At 37.6% G+C, this 16,200-nt stretch overlaps 2 protein-coding genes across 2 annotated transcripts; one reads left to right on the top strand and one right to left on the bottom strand.

The window, feature by feature from the left end:
- Window positions 1–689: 689 nt before the first annotated feature.
- Window positions 690–3,483, top strand: LOC133304328 (jasmonate-induced oxygenase 1-like). Its single transcript, XM_061504343.1, has 2 exons — window positions 690–1,570; window positions 2,549–3,483. The coding sequence occupies exons 1-2, from the start codon at window positions 752–754 to the stop codon at window positions 2,795–2,797; spliced, it is 1,068 nt and encodes a 355-aa protein (XP_061360327.1). The 5' UTR covers window positions 690–751; the 3' UTR covers window positions 2,798–3,483.
- Window positions 3,484–12,635: 9,152 nt separating this feature from the next.
- On the bottom strand, window positions 12,636–15,399 carry LOC133304330 (uncharacterized). The gene is made up of 3 exons (XM_061504345.1): window positions 15,337–15,399; window positions 13,146–13,901; window positions 12,636–13,064 (listed from the first exon to the last, which is right to left on the bottom strand). Exons 1-3 carry the CDS (start codon window positions 15,397–15,399, stop codon window positions 12,636–12,638), a joined length of 1,248 nt encoding a protein of 415 aa, XP_061360329.1.
- Window positions 15,400–16,200: the final 801 nt, after the last annotated feature.

Genomic DNA, 16,200 nt, shown 5'->3' with positions numbered 1-16,200 from the left:
TATGATAAATATAATCTAAACATTAAAGCCACTTTTGTTGGGTAATAGTTTTCTTATGCAACAAGAGATGCGTATTATCTATTTATCTCCTATTGACTCATTTATGCAAATGAGGTCTATTTTTAGGAGGAGAAAAAATAAGTGAAACCCATTTTTATTTTATGTGTGTAGAAAATAAATTATATTTTATGTAACATAAGAATAATAAATCTCTTTTTATTACCATTAAAAGTTACCGTACTTTGAAAACCTGTATTTTAACATCATCTTAAAAACCAGAATAAAAAAATAATAAAAAAAACATTAAATTTATTTTTTAAGAAATCAGATTCCAAACCCAAGAAAAAAGTTACTTATAAGCTAAAGTTAAAAAAAAGAAGCTAAAAGCTGTTTAGAAATACATAAAAAATTTAGTTTAAAAATTACTTAAAACACATATTTCAAGTAAATTATATATCTCTCATTTAAAAAAAAACACAGACAATTCAAGAAAAACAGAGAAGAGCTTAAAGAAACTTTTAGTTTTTAGGTTTTTTTTTTATTATAAAAAAATCTTTATAAAAAAATCTTTTCGTTATAAAAACTTTTTTCAAAATTTATTTAAATTAGTTTATACTTATAAGAAGTTTCTAGTAAAAAAAAAAACAGACAATAGAAACAGGCATTAGTTAACATTAATCATCTGTAACGTTAGTAATAGTATTGTTCCTCTTCATTCTCATATGACTCTGTTCGGTTCCGTTCTTATCCAATGGAACCCATCAGTGTGCAATCCCTAGCCCAATCGGGTCGGGTCCCATCTGAATACATCCAGCCTCCTCAGAACCGACCCGTTCGAAATAACCCACCCGCAACAATTATACCCGATCACGATGTCAACATTCCGGTCATCGACCTCTTCGGGTTCGACCCGAATCTCCGCGATTCGACCCGGGAAGAAATCGGGCGGGCCTTCCGGAAGTGGGGCGCCTTCCACGTCACCAATCACGGTGTTCCGGTTACCCTCCTAGACGCCGTGCGGCGCGTGGGTCTCGCCTTCTTCAATGACTGTCCCATGCCGGAGAAGCTGCGATTCGCCTGTGCCTCCGGCGCCGCCGCGTCGGAGGGGTACGGCAGCCGGATGCTCGTGAGCTCCGATCAGGAACAAAACGATGCCGTCCTCGATTGGAGGGACTACTTCGACCACCACACTCTTCCCCTTTCTCGCCGGAACCCTAATCGGTGGCCCAATTTTCCCTCCGATTACAGGGAATCTGTGGCGAGGTACAGTGATGAGATGAAGGTTCTGGCGCAAAAGTTGCTAGCTTTGATATCAGAGAGTCTTGGGTTGCGAGCGTCGTGCATTGAAGATGCTGTTGGGGAATTCTATCAGAACATAACTATTAGCTATTACCCTCCGTGTCCCCAACCAGACCTCACACTTGGTTTGCAATCACATTCTGATATGGGTGCAATTACCCTTTTGATCCAAGATGATGTGGGTGGTCTTCAGGTTCTGAAAAATGGTGGTTGGGTCACTGTGCAACCCTTGTCAGGTGCTGTTCTTGTTCTCTTGGCTGACCAAACTGAGGTAAACAAAAATACCCCTTTAGAGAAACAAGCTCTGGATTGAGTTACAAGCTCTGGATAATTAGTTCAACATTTCATACATTTGATTTTTGCATTCTGTATTGAGTTTTTTCTATGAAGTAAGCACTTTAGAGAATCTCTGTTGTATTGCTTACTAACTTGAGTTAAATGTCATTAGTGATCCTTAGGTGCACGAATATTAAGTTATTAACCTAATCTAGATGAAACTACTATTCTCATAATACATTCTGCATTTTTAGATATAAGATTGGTATATTAGACTTTAACTCAATTCAAATAAAACTTAAGGCTAGAAATTGTCATACATGATCATCTAATATAGCATACGTTCTTGGTAATCGTTTTAAAAATAAAACACTGTATGTACGTCCTGCGAGCATTCAGGGGGTGTTAGTATTGGTTACTAGGAGAAGAGGGTGGGAGTGGGATATGGGATATTGGTTTTTATTGTGTATTGAACTTGATTTGGACAATAAATTCAACGGGGTAAATTATTGTATTATGTAATATTGCAAGTTGTTTCACTTCAAGGCCAAGGTAAACTGTAAGGAGCAAAAATATATTTGGAAAAGAGATATATTTGTTTTTTGTATAATGGTTAAGAGGAATTGGTAAACATTACACTCTCTCCTTATTCATTAGGTTGCAACGTGGAGTTAAATTGGTACCATTACTACCCCCATCTGTTATGGGGAATAATGTTTCTTCCTGAATTAGAAGCATTGGTTACTTCATTTTGCTTGTAAATATGGTATTCAGTATTCTACAATATGACAGCTTAACAGTGGATTCTGATAACTTGTGACTTCTTTATGTTTTACTGATACCTTATTCATTCATGAAATTGATGTTCGTGACAAGGTTTAATTTGGAGGAAGAGAATGGTGGTTTTGATTTTAACAATAAAAAATAAAAAATCATACAACTTGTCCTCTCATGGAAAATTATTTTGGACCAGATTATAACAAATGGAAAGTACAGGAGCTGTGAGCATAGGGCAATTACAAATCCTGATAGAGCAAGGCTCTCTGTGGCAACATTTCATGACCCAGCTAAGACAGTCAAGATCTCCCCTGCTTCTGAACTGATCAATGAGTCATCACCAGCTAAATACCGCGATGTTGTTTACGGAGACTATGTATTATCTTGGTATACCAAAGGCCCTGAAGGAAAACGAAATATTGATGCACTTCTGCGGCAATCTTAGTGTGTTTTTTTCTCCTGGCCTTATGGCACCACCTGAACTATGGGGGACTTCCTTCCCATCCTCATTTTCTTGTTCTGGTTGACTTTTTATTTCCATTGCTATGAATGTGTTCTTCTTATTGTTTGCTTTAGTTAATGAGGATTCGTTCTTGAGAAGGGTGAAGTTGGTTTCAGATTTATCTGGTTTGAAATTGTTGATGTTGGAAGCGCAACTTATCAGTATGCTTGAAACTGTTGTAACAAAACAAGGAGCAAGAGAATCAAATTATGGTGAATCTGAAATCAATATCACCAATTATCAAGAACTAATCCTTATTAACTAAAGCAACCACAAGGAAACATATGTAGCAATGGAAACCAAAAATCAACAAGAACAAGAAAATGAGAATGGAAAGAAGTCCCATGGATGATTGCTCTCTTAGTTCAGGCGGACAGTGGAGCCATGAGACCAAGAGAAAAAACTCTTAAGATTCCTTATTACGTGTTCAAATGAGCATCAAGATTTTTCTTGGAATGCTGGAGAAAAGGAGGTTCATATCAAAATATACAAGCAACAGTTATGGATAAATGAGAACCTAATTATTGTATTATAGATTATAATTGAGGCAGCTTAAAGATAGCCCAAATAGCTGCATGCAAATTTCATCTTTTTCGGTGCAAGTTCAATAATCAGTATATTGATCTCTTTCTCAGAAAATTATTAGACTTCCAGTTTCTATTGATTTGGTGCTTATTGTTGCCTTGCTAACATTTATGCAAGTAGCGCGCAAGTATACGCGACAACTATATGAGACCCTTATATCGTTCCACAAGGATCTTTAGTGTATGTACTTTGACAAAATTTGGTAATTGCTAAAACTGAACTATTCTAAAAATGGATAAAAATGAAAAACAAATAAACACAATACTACTACTAAATCGTGAATTCTTTTCTTTTTGGATTTTTCTTTTAAAAATTGATTTGACAACTTAATGAATGAAAAATTAGAGGGAACATAAGTTGGGATTTTTTTGATGTAAAAAGAAAAGTAAAAGTCAAAAGATTTTTTAGAAGAAGAAATTGGTAACCATAATTAGATTTGAAATATGTGAAATCAAAGGAAAATAAATCTGAAGTGTTGACAATAAGTTGTAAAACAGGTTGAGTTTTGGTTCCCCATCCCCAACAGCCTCCAAATAAGTGCTAAAAACAAATTCCTAAAAATTAATTCCCAAGTGTTGGACCCTCTTCTTATTGCTTTTAATCTCTTAAAAACATTTTTATCCTTAACCATCATTTGCACATCTCTGTGCTAAATGAAGCAAAGACCATTATAATCCAACCAACACAACATGGAGGCTGTTCTCATCTCTGAGTAACACCCCTTGAGTGCTCTCACACTCAAGACCATGTGTTCAACACAGTTCTGGCCTTAGTCATTCCTCAATGACTAATTCCTGGAATATTATCCTATCATCAGGCCTTAAAAATAGCATAACTAAAAATTAACACAGTATTAAACATAATGGGAATCAACTTCTAGCAACAGAAATTAACACATATTCAAGACTGAGGTTCGGGTACCTACACCCAACCTATAAAAAGTTTAGCTCCTATCCATGAGAATGGAGCTTACTAACAGTAAAGGAAAACTAAAAAAAATTACAGAATATAAAGTGCTTAAAATTACCCTACAGCACTGGTCCTAACAACCAGAAATCTCAGTGCTGTAGAGACATGCATAAGGCTCATCAGATGAACATGAGTCTCATTACAGAACAGAACTTGAAAGAAGAATTTAAAAACTAAAAATGTTCAGAACAATAAAAATAACCCAGCAAATCAGAACCGAAGAGGCCCCCCGGGAGCTGACTCACTCATTTTCCCCTTTTATAGCTCTCCTTCCCTTCTCTTCATGATCTTTTGCTCCAGCTCAGCAGGTATCACGCGCTTCTTGCGTGTTGCAAATGGGTGGTCCCTAGCTGCTCCACTCCTTTGCTCAGACAATCAGAATGGAAGTTTTTTGCTCCTTCAACCCGTACACTGACTTGTGCCCCTAAAAATCGCTCTAGCCTCCACTCACAAAAAGCTTCCAGTTCACCCACTCAGTAAAAGATTTTGTTTGGCCTTTTCTGAACCAAAAATAGTGGCTAGGGTTTTCTTGTCTCTCTTAATGGACCGTGGATGAAGGTTGATTTGGATGGATGAACCGTAGACCAGGGACGGTCTGATCATATGGATCGATTTGTGGCAAGGATTAGAGAGGGATGGTGTGGGTTCTTGGTAGGCTGGAATTGGGTTTGATCGCACGATTTGAGTGTGCTAGGGTTTTCTTTTTGGCTTGCGTTTCTGATTCTGTCTCCTCTTTCTTCCCTTTTCCTTTTCTTTCTTTTCTTGCTTTTGGGCTTTAGCATTTTAGGTCCGGCCCATTCTTTCTTCTTTTTTTCTGCTTTTGGGTAGCAATTGGGCCTAAAAAATGAAATGTCCAGCTCATTAGTGTTTTACCAGTAAAAGACAAATCACACACATTTAGGGTATTTTAATCACAAAAATTAATTCATTTCTCTTCATTTCCAATATAATTCACATGCTCTAAGTCTCACATAAGAGACTTATCACACCCCCAAACTTAAATTATTACTTGTCCTCAAGGAACAAATGCAATGCAAAACATAATTCTTTCACCAAAACTGTTTCTTAACAACACACCAAACTTTCATTTCACATCAAACATGCTCTCAAACAGAATTCTCAGAATTTACATGTTCAGTCAAACACACAACTTTGAATCACCATTCACACATATTCACTTCTCTTTTTACTTCACAACAATTCAAAACAGGCATCAGTTCTTGACTTGCACTAAAGGACATGCAATTAACTCAACAAAAGTTTATGCATCAATCATAGAAGAGGATTGCAGTTAAAGCATACACAAATCAGTGATCAGTGTGACTTCAATGTTCAAGTGAATCAGTGACAAATGAACAATAACAAGGGAGACCAATACTCATCATTTCATGATACAGAAAACTACATCTTCACAAAAGGCAAATGAGTATGGCGAAAACTCTTTCCTCACATATGTTCATCACTCAATGGTGCAGGGAGTTGTTTAACTCACACCTTTGTTGGGAATAGCCTCAACATAGGCTTAATAGGATGCTATGGCTTTTGAATGACACACACATTAGACTTCAATCAGAGGGACTTCATGGCTGTATCTTGGCTTGGGTTAAGGTGAGAAATTTATGGACGAATGGCTAACTCAGCTATGATGGACAAGTGTTGCAATCAGACAACTTAACTAGACATTTCCATGGCTGCCAAAAATTTTTATTCTCTTGTACTCTTTTTTTTTTTCCTTTTTTCTTTTTCATTTCTTTGACAACTTTCTCTTTCTCTTTTTTTTTGATATATATATATGGTGTACACTCACACCCTTTTCTCTTTTCTTTACCCTCGGCCATGGAACTGAATTCATTTTTCAATGGATTGCAACTTCACAAAAAAAAATATTTTTTATTCCATCATAGCTAAGTGGGAAGGTGGTCATGGGATGGGGAAAAATGAGGGAGTCCAAAAAATTAAGCTACAGGCTCAAAGTGGGTTAACAAAGACAAAAATTCAAAGTTGGTTTTTTGGCTAAAGGGGTTAATTAAAAGAAAATTTGCCCTCTTCATCTTGAAGCTTACTTGTGCCTCACCTAATTACCATCATCAAATCAAATTCTGTTTCCTCTATCCCAGAAAGGAACCTCAGAAAAAAATTAATTGTTTATGAATTAAATCCTCACTAGGTTAGGCTTAATCACCAACTCACTTGCCTCTTGTTTCAACTTCATTCTCTTCCTTATTCATTTTAGCACTCAATCTCCAAATGATATTATCTCACTGCCCTCAATCCACTTGTCAATTTCCATCACACCTTTCACAGGAAAAAAAAATTTCTCTTTCTTTTACACAAAAATTCAATCCAATCCTCTAATTAATCCACCAAACAACTGTTGAATTCTTTTCAAGTCCTTCCTACATTTTTTCTACTTCTACTTCAAACAACAACTAATCTCTACCTAACTCAAAATAACCAAATAAACAAGAAAACATCCTACAACTCCAAAAACAGCAAAAACCATTCAAAATAAAGAAAAATCAGCAAACAACTACAAGTCAGCATCACAGCAATTCAAACAATTTTCCTGCTTCACCCCCAAACTTGAGAGGAACAGTGTCCCCACTGTCTTACTGCCAGCCAGGTACCAAAAATAATTCAAATTAAAATAAGGTAACCTGGGGCCAGAAGATGTTCTGGCCTAATCCTCCATATAATCCGAGTCCTCAGACTCAGATTTTTCAGATTCCTCTGAAGCAGATGGGGTGAGGATTTTGTCCTCCTCATCAGTCTCCTCAATCTCCTCAATAATGGGCTCGATCCTAGAACGTGGCCTTCCTCTTTTCCTTGAAGAGGGAGTTTGTTCAGGTTGGGCAGCAGGTGTTGCTTCAGCAGATGGAGCAGGAGATGCTCTTTGAGCTTCAGCTCTAGCTTGAAATAGTTGTTGTACCTGTGGATCAGCATAAATAGAAACTAGAGGAAAAGTGAGACTATGAGGAAAAATAGGCATTGCAGAAAAATTAACAAAATTGTTTCTAAAGAACTCATTCATCACTCTATCTCTCTCAGCAACATATGTGTAAAACCTCACTTGTTCATTTAAAACTCCAAAAAATTGCTCATAGTATTTTTTGAACAACAAATCAGTATTGTTATGATCTTCCCTCAAATCCTTCATCATTGTGTACATCCATGTAAGGTCATTATGCAGCCACCCTGGATGAGCATAGTCTAATTTGGGGCTGGCCGCATAAGCCTCTTCATTTGATGGGGGAGATGGGGATTCATAACGTTTGGTCGAAAGACCTTCACCTGAAGCTTTCTTGTTGTCTCTTTTTTTACTGCTCTTAGGTTCTGCTTTAAGGGCAGATTTTCCTTTTTTTTGACAAATTTGGGGTGGATTGAGGTGCAGCATGCAAAACCTCTTTGACAAATTCCTTTTCAGAAATTGTCTTAATCCCCTTTTTTAGCTTAGAGATACAAACAAGGTTTATCATCTCTTTGACACTGAACATTTTATCCAAAGGGTTGTCAATCACACCCTTGGATTTGCACAGACGAGTAATGAAACTAAGATACCACAACTTCTCTTTTTTGTGGGAGGCACACTCACCAATTCCCTTTTGAATAAGAAGGGCAGCATCTACTTTCTTTCCAGTTAGTAGACACCACGAAAAAATTGTCCTATCTTTGGTCACTAAATGGACATGGGAAGTGGGAAGGAGTCTTGCTCGGATAAAGTGATACCACACCTGGGCTTTTTCCAACAAATATTTTTTATGGATGGTGTGGTTCTCTTTGTTGACTTCCCACTGTGTCCCTGGGACAACAATGGTCAGCAAGACTTCCTGCAAAAAGGAATGGTCAGATTTCTTTTTGAACTCATTATATTCATCCTTGGGCTTGGGGAGAGAATAAAATGCCCTCACTGCTTTGGGCCCATATGAGATCGTAACTCCCCTACAAACTAATTCAGTTTTCTTTTATCAGTGACCTCAGCATAAAATTCTTGCACAACAGTGATGTTAGCCACATGCTGAGGGTGCAAAAAGAATTTCTCCCATTTTTGGGCTTTCTTCACTTCATATACATAGGGAGGATAGTCATTGTGCCCCTCAAATCCCTTATCTGGAATGAGTTCCCTATGTTTTATTATCTCTTCAAACCTCTGAAGAACATATGTAGAGGTGAAAGATGTGATAGAATGACTTTCTGGGTCATTTGTGGAGTGTTGGATATCTAGTGTAGATGATCCCCCACTCCTCAAGTTTTTCCTCACCATAGGTACTGGCTAAAAGTTAGAATTAAAAGAAAAATTACTAAAAGTAAAAACTAAACAGAGAGTAAAAGAGAAGGAGTAGATAGCACCAGTAGTGGTAAAAACCCCCAAACTTAAATCTGAGTAGTTATGAAAATCACCTGTCAAAACATAAAAAAAAAAAAAATTGTTAGCAATAAAATGGAAAGTAAACTGAATTTAACAAAACAGGTTGTAGGAAATATTAACAAATATCCCAGCATTCAAACCATTTTTTTTTTAACAAACAAGCAAAACAACAACTAAAATGTATGCAAAAACAAAACTGTAACAAAGCTTAATTTTTAGAGTCTTAAGCTAGACTCTTCACTGCTTGTTTGTGCTCAAATGGTGGGAGGGTCAGTAAGAGATATGGAAATTCGAGCTTTCTCAATTCCCTCCCCCAAATAATTTTTTAGCCTTTGACCATTAACAGTGAATTTGGTCCCATCTTTCTCATTCGAAATATCCACTGCACCATGCAAATGGACTTTTGTTACCTTAAATGGACCAGACCACCTAGACTTCAACTTTTCTGGGAAGAATTTTAGTCTAGAATTAAAGAGCAGGACCTGTTGCCCCACTGCAAACTGCCTATCTAAGATCTGCTTATCATGCCATCTCTTCATTTGTTCTTTATACAGCTTAGCATTTTCATAAGCATTTAATCTAAATTCATCCATTTCATTCAATTGGAGAATTCTCTTTTCTCCTGAGGCAGTGGCATCAACATTCAGTTGAGTAGTAGCCCAATATGCCTTATACTCAAGCTCTAAGGGTAGGTGGCAATTTTTACCAAAAATTAGCTTGTAAGGAGAGCAACCTAAAGGTGTTCTATAAGCTGTCCTATAGGCCCACAAGGAATCATCTAATTTTAGGGACCAATCCTTCCTTGAAGGATTCACAACTTTTTCTAGAATCCTTTTAACTTCTCTATTTGTAACTTCTACTTGCCCACTTGTTTGTGGGTGGTGGGCAGTAGAAACTTTATGCTTAACTGCATATTTGGCCAAAAGGGCTTCAAATTGTCTACTAGCAAAGTGCTTACCTCCATCACTTATAATGGCTCTTGGAGTTCCAAATCGGGTAAAAATATTCTTTTTCAAGAATTTAATTACCACTTTTGAATCATTTGTGGGTAAGGCAGCAGCCTCTACCCATTTGGAAAGATAATCCACAGCTACCAATATATTGGTTCCCAAAGGAGGGTGGAAATGAGCCCATAAAATCTATGCCCCAGACATCAAAGATTTCTATTTCTAAAATTGGTTTCAAAGACATTTCTTGCCTTCGAGACACATTACCAGTCCTTTGACATCTATCACATTTATGGACATATACATTGGCATCCTTGAATAAAGTAGGCCAATAAAAACCAGATTGCAGCACCTTTGCTGCTGTCCTTAGACCACCAAAATGACCACCATATGGTGAGTCATGACACTGCTGTAAAATTGCCTCTTTCTCTTCCTCCAACACACATCTCCTAATTATCTGATCAGCATATTTTTTAAACATGTATGGTTTATCCCACAAATAAAATCTGCTCTCATGTACCAACTTTTTCCTTTGTTGGTAACTCAGCTCCTTAGGAAGTACCCCACTAACTAAATAGTTAGCCAAATCAGCATACCATAGGGTTGTGTTGGTGGCAACTAAAAACAGTTGCTCATCAGGAAAATTTTCCTTAATGGCTTGCTCAACTACCTCTTCATCTTGTTGCCCTTCATTAAGCCTAGACAAGTGATCAGCCACTTGATTTTCAGTTCATTTCCTATCCTTAATTTCCATATCAAACTCTTGAAGGAGAAGAACCCATCTAATCAACCTAGGCTTTGAATCTTTCTTTTCCACCAAATATTTTATGGCAGAATGGTCAGTATACACAATGACCTTGGTGCCTACCAAATAAGATCTAAATTTGTCAAAGGCAAACACTACAACCAACAGTTCCTTTTCAGTCACTGTATAGTTCAATTGGGCTCCATTTAAGGTTCGGCTGGCATAGTAAATAGAGTGAAAAACTCTATTTTTTTCTTTGCCCTAAAACAACCCCCACTGCCCAATCACTTGCATCACACATTAACTCAAAGGGCAGTGACCAGTCAGGGCTATTATTATGGGAGCATAAATTAATTTCTGTTTTAGCTCCTCAAAGGCTTTATGACAAGCCTCATCAAAATGGAAAGGGGTGTTGATTTCAAGCAAATGACTAATAGGCTTAGAAGTTTTTGAAAAATCTTTGATGAACCTCCTATAAAATCCAGCATGCCCAAGGAAAGACCTTATCCCCTTTATGTTAACAGGGGGTGGCAGCTTCTCAATTTGATCTATCTTAGCTTTATCAACCTCTAACCCAGCCTTGGATATCCTATGTCCTAACACAATGCCTTCTCTCACCATAAAATGACATTTCTCCCATTTTAGGACCAGATTTGTCTCCCCACACCTCTCAAGGACTTTTTCCAAATTTTCTAGGCACTCTTCATAAGAGTCCCCAAAAACACTGAAGTCATCCATAAAGACTTCTACAAACTGTTCTATCATATCAGTAAAAATAGCCATCAAGCACCTTTGAAAGGTGGATGGTGCATTGCACAGCCCAAAGGGCATTCTCCTAAAGGCAAAGATGCCATAGGGACAAGTAAAGGTGGTCTTTGGCTGGTCCTCAGGGGCTAAGGCTATTTGATTGTACCTTGAATAGCCATCTAGAAAGTAGTAATATTCCTTACTTGCCAATCTATCTAGCATTTGGTCAATAAAAGGCAAAGGGAAATGGTCTTTCCTAGTGGCTTTGTTGAGTTTTCTGTAGTCCATACAGATCCTCCAACCAGTGACAGTCCTAGTGGGTATTAATTTTTTTTTTCATTTTCCACAACAGTGATCCCACCTTTTTAGGGATACACTGTACTGGGCTGACCCAGTTATTGTCAGAAACGGGATATATGATCCCAGCATCCAGCCACTTAATAATTTCCTTTTTTACTACCTCTTTCATAATTGGGTTAAGCCTCCTTTGTTGTTCTCTAGAGCTGCTGGTTGGGTCAGTAAAAAGGATTTTATGCATGCAATAAGAGGGGTTAATGCCTTTTATGTCTACCAAAGACCAACCTATAGCTCTTTTAAATTTTTTCAAAACAACCAGCAATTTTTCTTCCTCTAAAACAGTGAGCAGATTGGACACTATGACATGCAAAGTGTCTTTTTCTCCTAAGTAAGCATACCTAAGGTGATTGGGCAGAGGCTTGAGCTCTAACACAGGTGGCTCTTCAATTGAGGGTTTAGGAAGTTTTAGCCCTCTCTTGGCTAATTCCAAGGACTCAAAATTTTTATTTTTCCAAACCACATCAGTTCTGGAATTTAACCACTTAACTACTTCCTCTGAATCGGTTTGACTGATTTCTAGACCCTCAAAACCAGAATTTTGTAAAGAGTCTAATGAAGACTCATGCAAAAATTTATCTTTGACCAAACAGTCAATGATATCCAGCCTAGAACACTCATCTACATCCCTAGGATATTTCATGGCTTTTAGGATATTAAACTTAACTTGCTCTCTATTCACATTCATTGCCAACTCCCCCTTTTTTACATCTATTACAGCCCCACCAGTGGCTAAGAAAGCCCTTCCCAAAATAATTGGAACCTCTCGGTCTTCCTCATAGTCCAAGATAATAAAGTCAGCAGGTAGAATGAATTTATCTACCTTTACCAAGGCATTCTCTACCTTCCCTTCAGGATAAACTAGGGACCTATCAGCCAACTATAAAGTGACAGTGGTGGGATTAGGCTCTCCTACTTTTAGCTTTTTGTACACACTCAGAGGCATTAAATTGATACTAGCACCTAAATCACACAATGCTCTGCCTATGTAATGGTCTCCTATGGTACATGGGATTGTAAAAGTTCCTGGGTCTCCTAGGTACGTGGGATTGTAAAACTTCCTGGGTCTCATAGTTTAGGAGGTATCTTTCTAAGCAAATATTGACTACTCTCTTGTGTAAGAGCAACAGTCTCAAACTCTTCTAGCCTCCTTTTTCTTGAAAGAATTTCTTTCATGAATTTCACATAAGTGGGCAGTTGTTCTAATGCATCCACAAATGGAATGTTGACATGCAACTGCTTTAGGAGGTCTAGAAATTTCCTAAACTGATTATCTTGCTTCTGTTTTTGTAACCTTTGAGGAAAAGGTGGTGGGGGTCTTTTTGAGGCAGCATGTGTCTCATTATTTGGCTTAGGTGCCGAACCCCTTGGAGAGGATTTTTCCATGGAAATATTCCTTAAAGGCTCATCTATAGGGGTCTGATTGTCAGATTCAACCAGAATGGGCAAGGGGTCACTATGCGCAGCCCCTTGAGGGCTATCATGAACAACAGAATTCTGAACAGGTTCAGAATTTGCATCTTTTTCTTTCTGCATGTTCTCCTCTTCTCTTTTTTTTTTTAATGTGGAAGGTCTAACCACAACTTCTGGCTGATTTATAGATCTGCCATTTATGAGCTCTATCATATTGCATTGCTCTTTATTTCTCCTAGGCTCTTCAGTGTTACTGGGCAGGGTACCAGGGGGTCTGGTATTCATAGTGTTTGCTAAATGGCCTAGTTGGGATTCTATATTCCTCAAAGATGCAGGAATACTTTGGACAACAACTTCCAAACTGTTTTGCTTAGTCTCATTCTTAACCAAATATTCCCTTAACAAAGCTTCTAAGGAAGAAGGTGGAGCAATAGGAATCTCACTAGGTTGAACAACAACTTGCTGCCTTGAAGTTTGTTGGTAGTTCTGGGTGGGAAAAGGCATTTTGGTTTGAGCATTGGAGGGGCCAGCTTGCTGCCCATGCCTTTGGAAATATTGGGGCTGTTGATTCTGCCTCCAACCTTGGTTAAAGTTATTGGGAAAATTATTTTGATTCCTATTTTGGTTCCCCACATAATACACAGATTCTGGGTTGGATGGGCAGCTACCAAACAAATAGGGCCCACCATAGCAAACACAGGTTTCACCTGTGTTCACTGCATTGACTTGAGGTTGGGTCACTGGCACTTGAGGTGTAGGTATTGAAACTTGAGGCTGAGACAATTTTGCCTCAATGGCTTGTCCTTGGGATCTCACTAAAGTGGACAGTGCATCAAACTTGGCTGAAAGGGTTGTTACAGGGTCTATTTCATGTAAACCAGCCACTCTCCTAGACTGATTTTGTAACATCCCCTTCTCGAGCTGGTTCAATTAACATACATATGATATAAACAGATACAACGGAAGACTTATCTTACGGAAATACGGGCTAACTTTTTCTTTTTCTTCTTAGCTTCATACAAAGTATAACCAAAAATCGGACAGAGTAACCTCTGTAAACCGGACAACTGGGGATTTTCCAATCCCACTCCCAAGAGTTCCTGATAGACAGTTTCAATAATATTCATATTCAGAAGTACTAGTCATGCAATATAATCAGATACCCATCCATGGGCGCATGCAGAATTTGGCTCCGTGCCACTAATCTAACAGCATGCAGTCCAATACAGAAACATAACTGAATACTACATAGTCGTATCAACATGCCTGAATACAAAAGGTACATGCATCAACTGAATGACATGTACAAGACATATACAGGCCATATACAAAATACAGGATCTAACATAATGATCCATCACTACGGAAATACGAAATACATAGGTACACTCCAAAAAGATTAGTAGCCTACAGCTACTCAAAATACTGATTCATCAAACGTCTCAGCCCTGTGTCGTGTCCCTGCCTAACGAAGGCTCAGCGGAAATCTGTGCACCAGAAAATGTTGCCCCAACGAGGGGTAAGATTTCAAATCTCAGTAAGCTCCAGGTTTATAGAGAATTCTCCATACCCCTGGCTCACTCCTGTATGAAATTCAAATACAGAGTATACCAGTACAACATATAACAAATATCATAACAGAACAGAACATATAACCATATCATAACAGAGATGTGCGCTGTAATTCCCAAGGGATGACCCCAAGCGGAATTCAACGCACGTGTTCCCAAGGGATGACCCCAAGTGGAACCAGAGTATCTCAGAGGTGTACATAGTCAATCTCAGGAAAGTCCTAAGAAGACATCAGTGTACCAGAAGTCAATACAGAATTTATATCAGAACCAGCCATATCATATCATGTCATATCAGATCATTTCATATCATATCAGATCATTTCATATCATATCATATCATATCATCAAATAACTCTATATGAATGCACCTATACAGAGTATCAATACAGTCATAGAGTCCAACCATAGTCCACTAACTATGGTGGAGCACTCAAGCAGGAAAAGACTCCTTAAACATAGAGCTTACCTCTTGAAGCTTTACCAATACGCTTACTTGTGGAACAAGTTACTTTTATCGCTTCAAGAGATTTCCGATCCTTCTCAATCCCTAGGCACACCTAGAGAATAATTTACAATGCATCAATAAAATGATACTATGCCATGATTATTTCATAAGCATACATTTTATCGCTTATTTTCCTTTCTTTATATTTTTGCCAATTCTATGTCAATACATAAGTCTAAACCTCTATATACCCGTTGACGTTCTTTAATTTAATCAAGCATTTCCTTAAGAATTTTCCACATAAATCACACTATTTTCTTTTAAGTCACGGGCATACCCTTAGTGACTCAAGGTATTCTTCAACCATTTTTCCTGTGATTTCACTTCTTAACTCATCCATGGGTACATTAAAATGCAACACATTTTATTAGAATAAAATTTAACCAATATATATATACCCCTAAACATCCTATAGTTCGAAACATAGAGCAAGTATTTGTAGGATTTTTTTCCAACTTTGACATTTCCACCAATTCATCCATTTACACTACATTCCAACATATTTTACCTTTTCAAACATACAATAAAAATTTGCATGTTGAACCCTATATAACCCATGAAGGCCGAAACCTAGGGGAAAGGTGCACTAGGGCTTTTCAATTTTTTTATCACAAGTTGATGCTTACTAAACACTATCTTTCCTAACCAACAACAATCCATCATAATTTTCACCTTCTAACATCAAATATTTCCCACTCAAAACATGCTCCAAATTTTCAAAACATAGATCACAAAATAATACCATAGAAATAGAGGTTTCTTACCTCTAATCACTTGTACAAAGCCTAGAGAATAACCTCCAAGCAAAGCTCCATCAAAAACCCATTTTTTCTCCTCCAATGAATAGTAATCCGAAAATAAGAGGAGGAATAACTCTTCACACACTCAACTATAGCTCAAATGGATAGGTGCAATGGATTCCTTGAGTGGTTCCTAATCAATTTAAAGTGGTGGGTCATAAGATTTGGTTGAGAATTCAAGAAGAAATCAACAAAACAAGCAAAACCACTAACTGTCAGTCTTTTACTTACGAAACTCAAAACTTATAAACTTATCATCATTGGGCCTATTTTGACTTGTATAGCATACATTGGACTTTCTTACTCTTATTCCATCATTTATTTATTTTCTGGACTCTACC

Source organism: Gastrolobium bilobum, unplaced genomic scaffold (genome assembly GCF_033153095.1).
Source record: "Gastrolobium bilobum isolate Gb01-03AN ecotype WA unplaced genomic scaffold, APGP_CSIRO_Gbil_v1 utg17219, whole genome shotgun sequence".
Lineage (NCBI taxonomy): Eukaryota > Viridiplantae > Streptophyta > Magnoliopsida > Fabales > Fabaceae > Gastrolobium > Gastrolobium bilobum.
This window is presented reverse-complemented; position numbering and strand designations above follow the sequence as displayed.

Coding starts and splice junctions, on each gene's coding strand:
- LOC133304328 (XM_061504343.1), top strand. CDS start 752: ATGGAACCCATCAGTGTGCAATCCCTAGCCCAATCGGGTCGGGTCCCA. Junction 1,571..2,548: donor TCTTGGCTGACCAAACTGAG/GTAAACAAAAAT, acceptor ATTTTGGACCAG/ATTATAACAAATGGAAAGTA.
- LOC133304330 (XM_061504345.1), bottom strand. CDS start 15,399: ATGGATGAGTTAAGAAGTGAAATCACAGGAAAAATGGTTGAAGAATAC. Junction 13,902..15,336: donor AATACCTTGAGTCACTAAGG/GTATGCCCGTGA, acceptor TAATTGAACCAG/CTCGAGAAGGGGATGTTACA. Junction 13,065..13,145: donor TAAATCAGCCAGAAGTTGTG/GTTAGACCTTCC, acceptor GAACCTGTTCAG/AATTCTGTTGTTCATGATAG.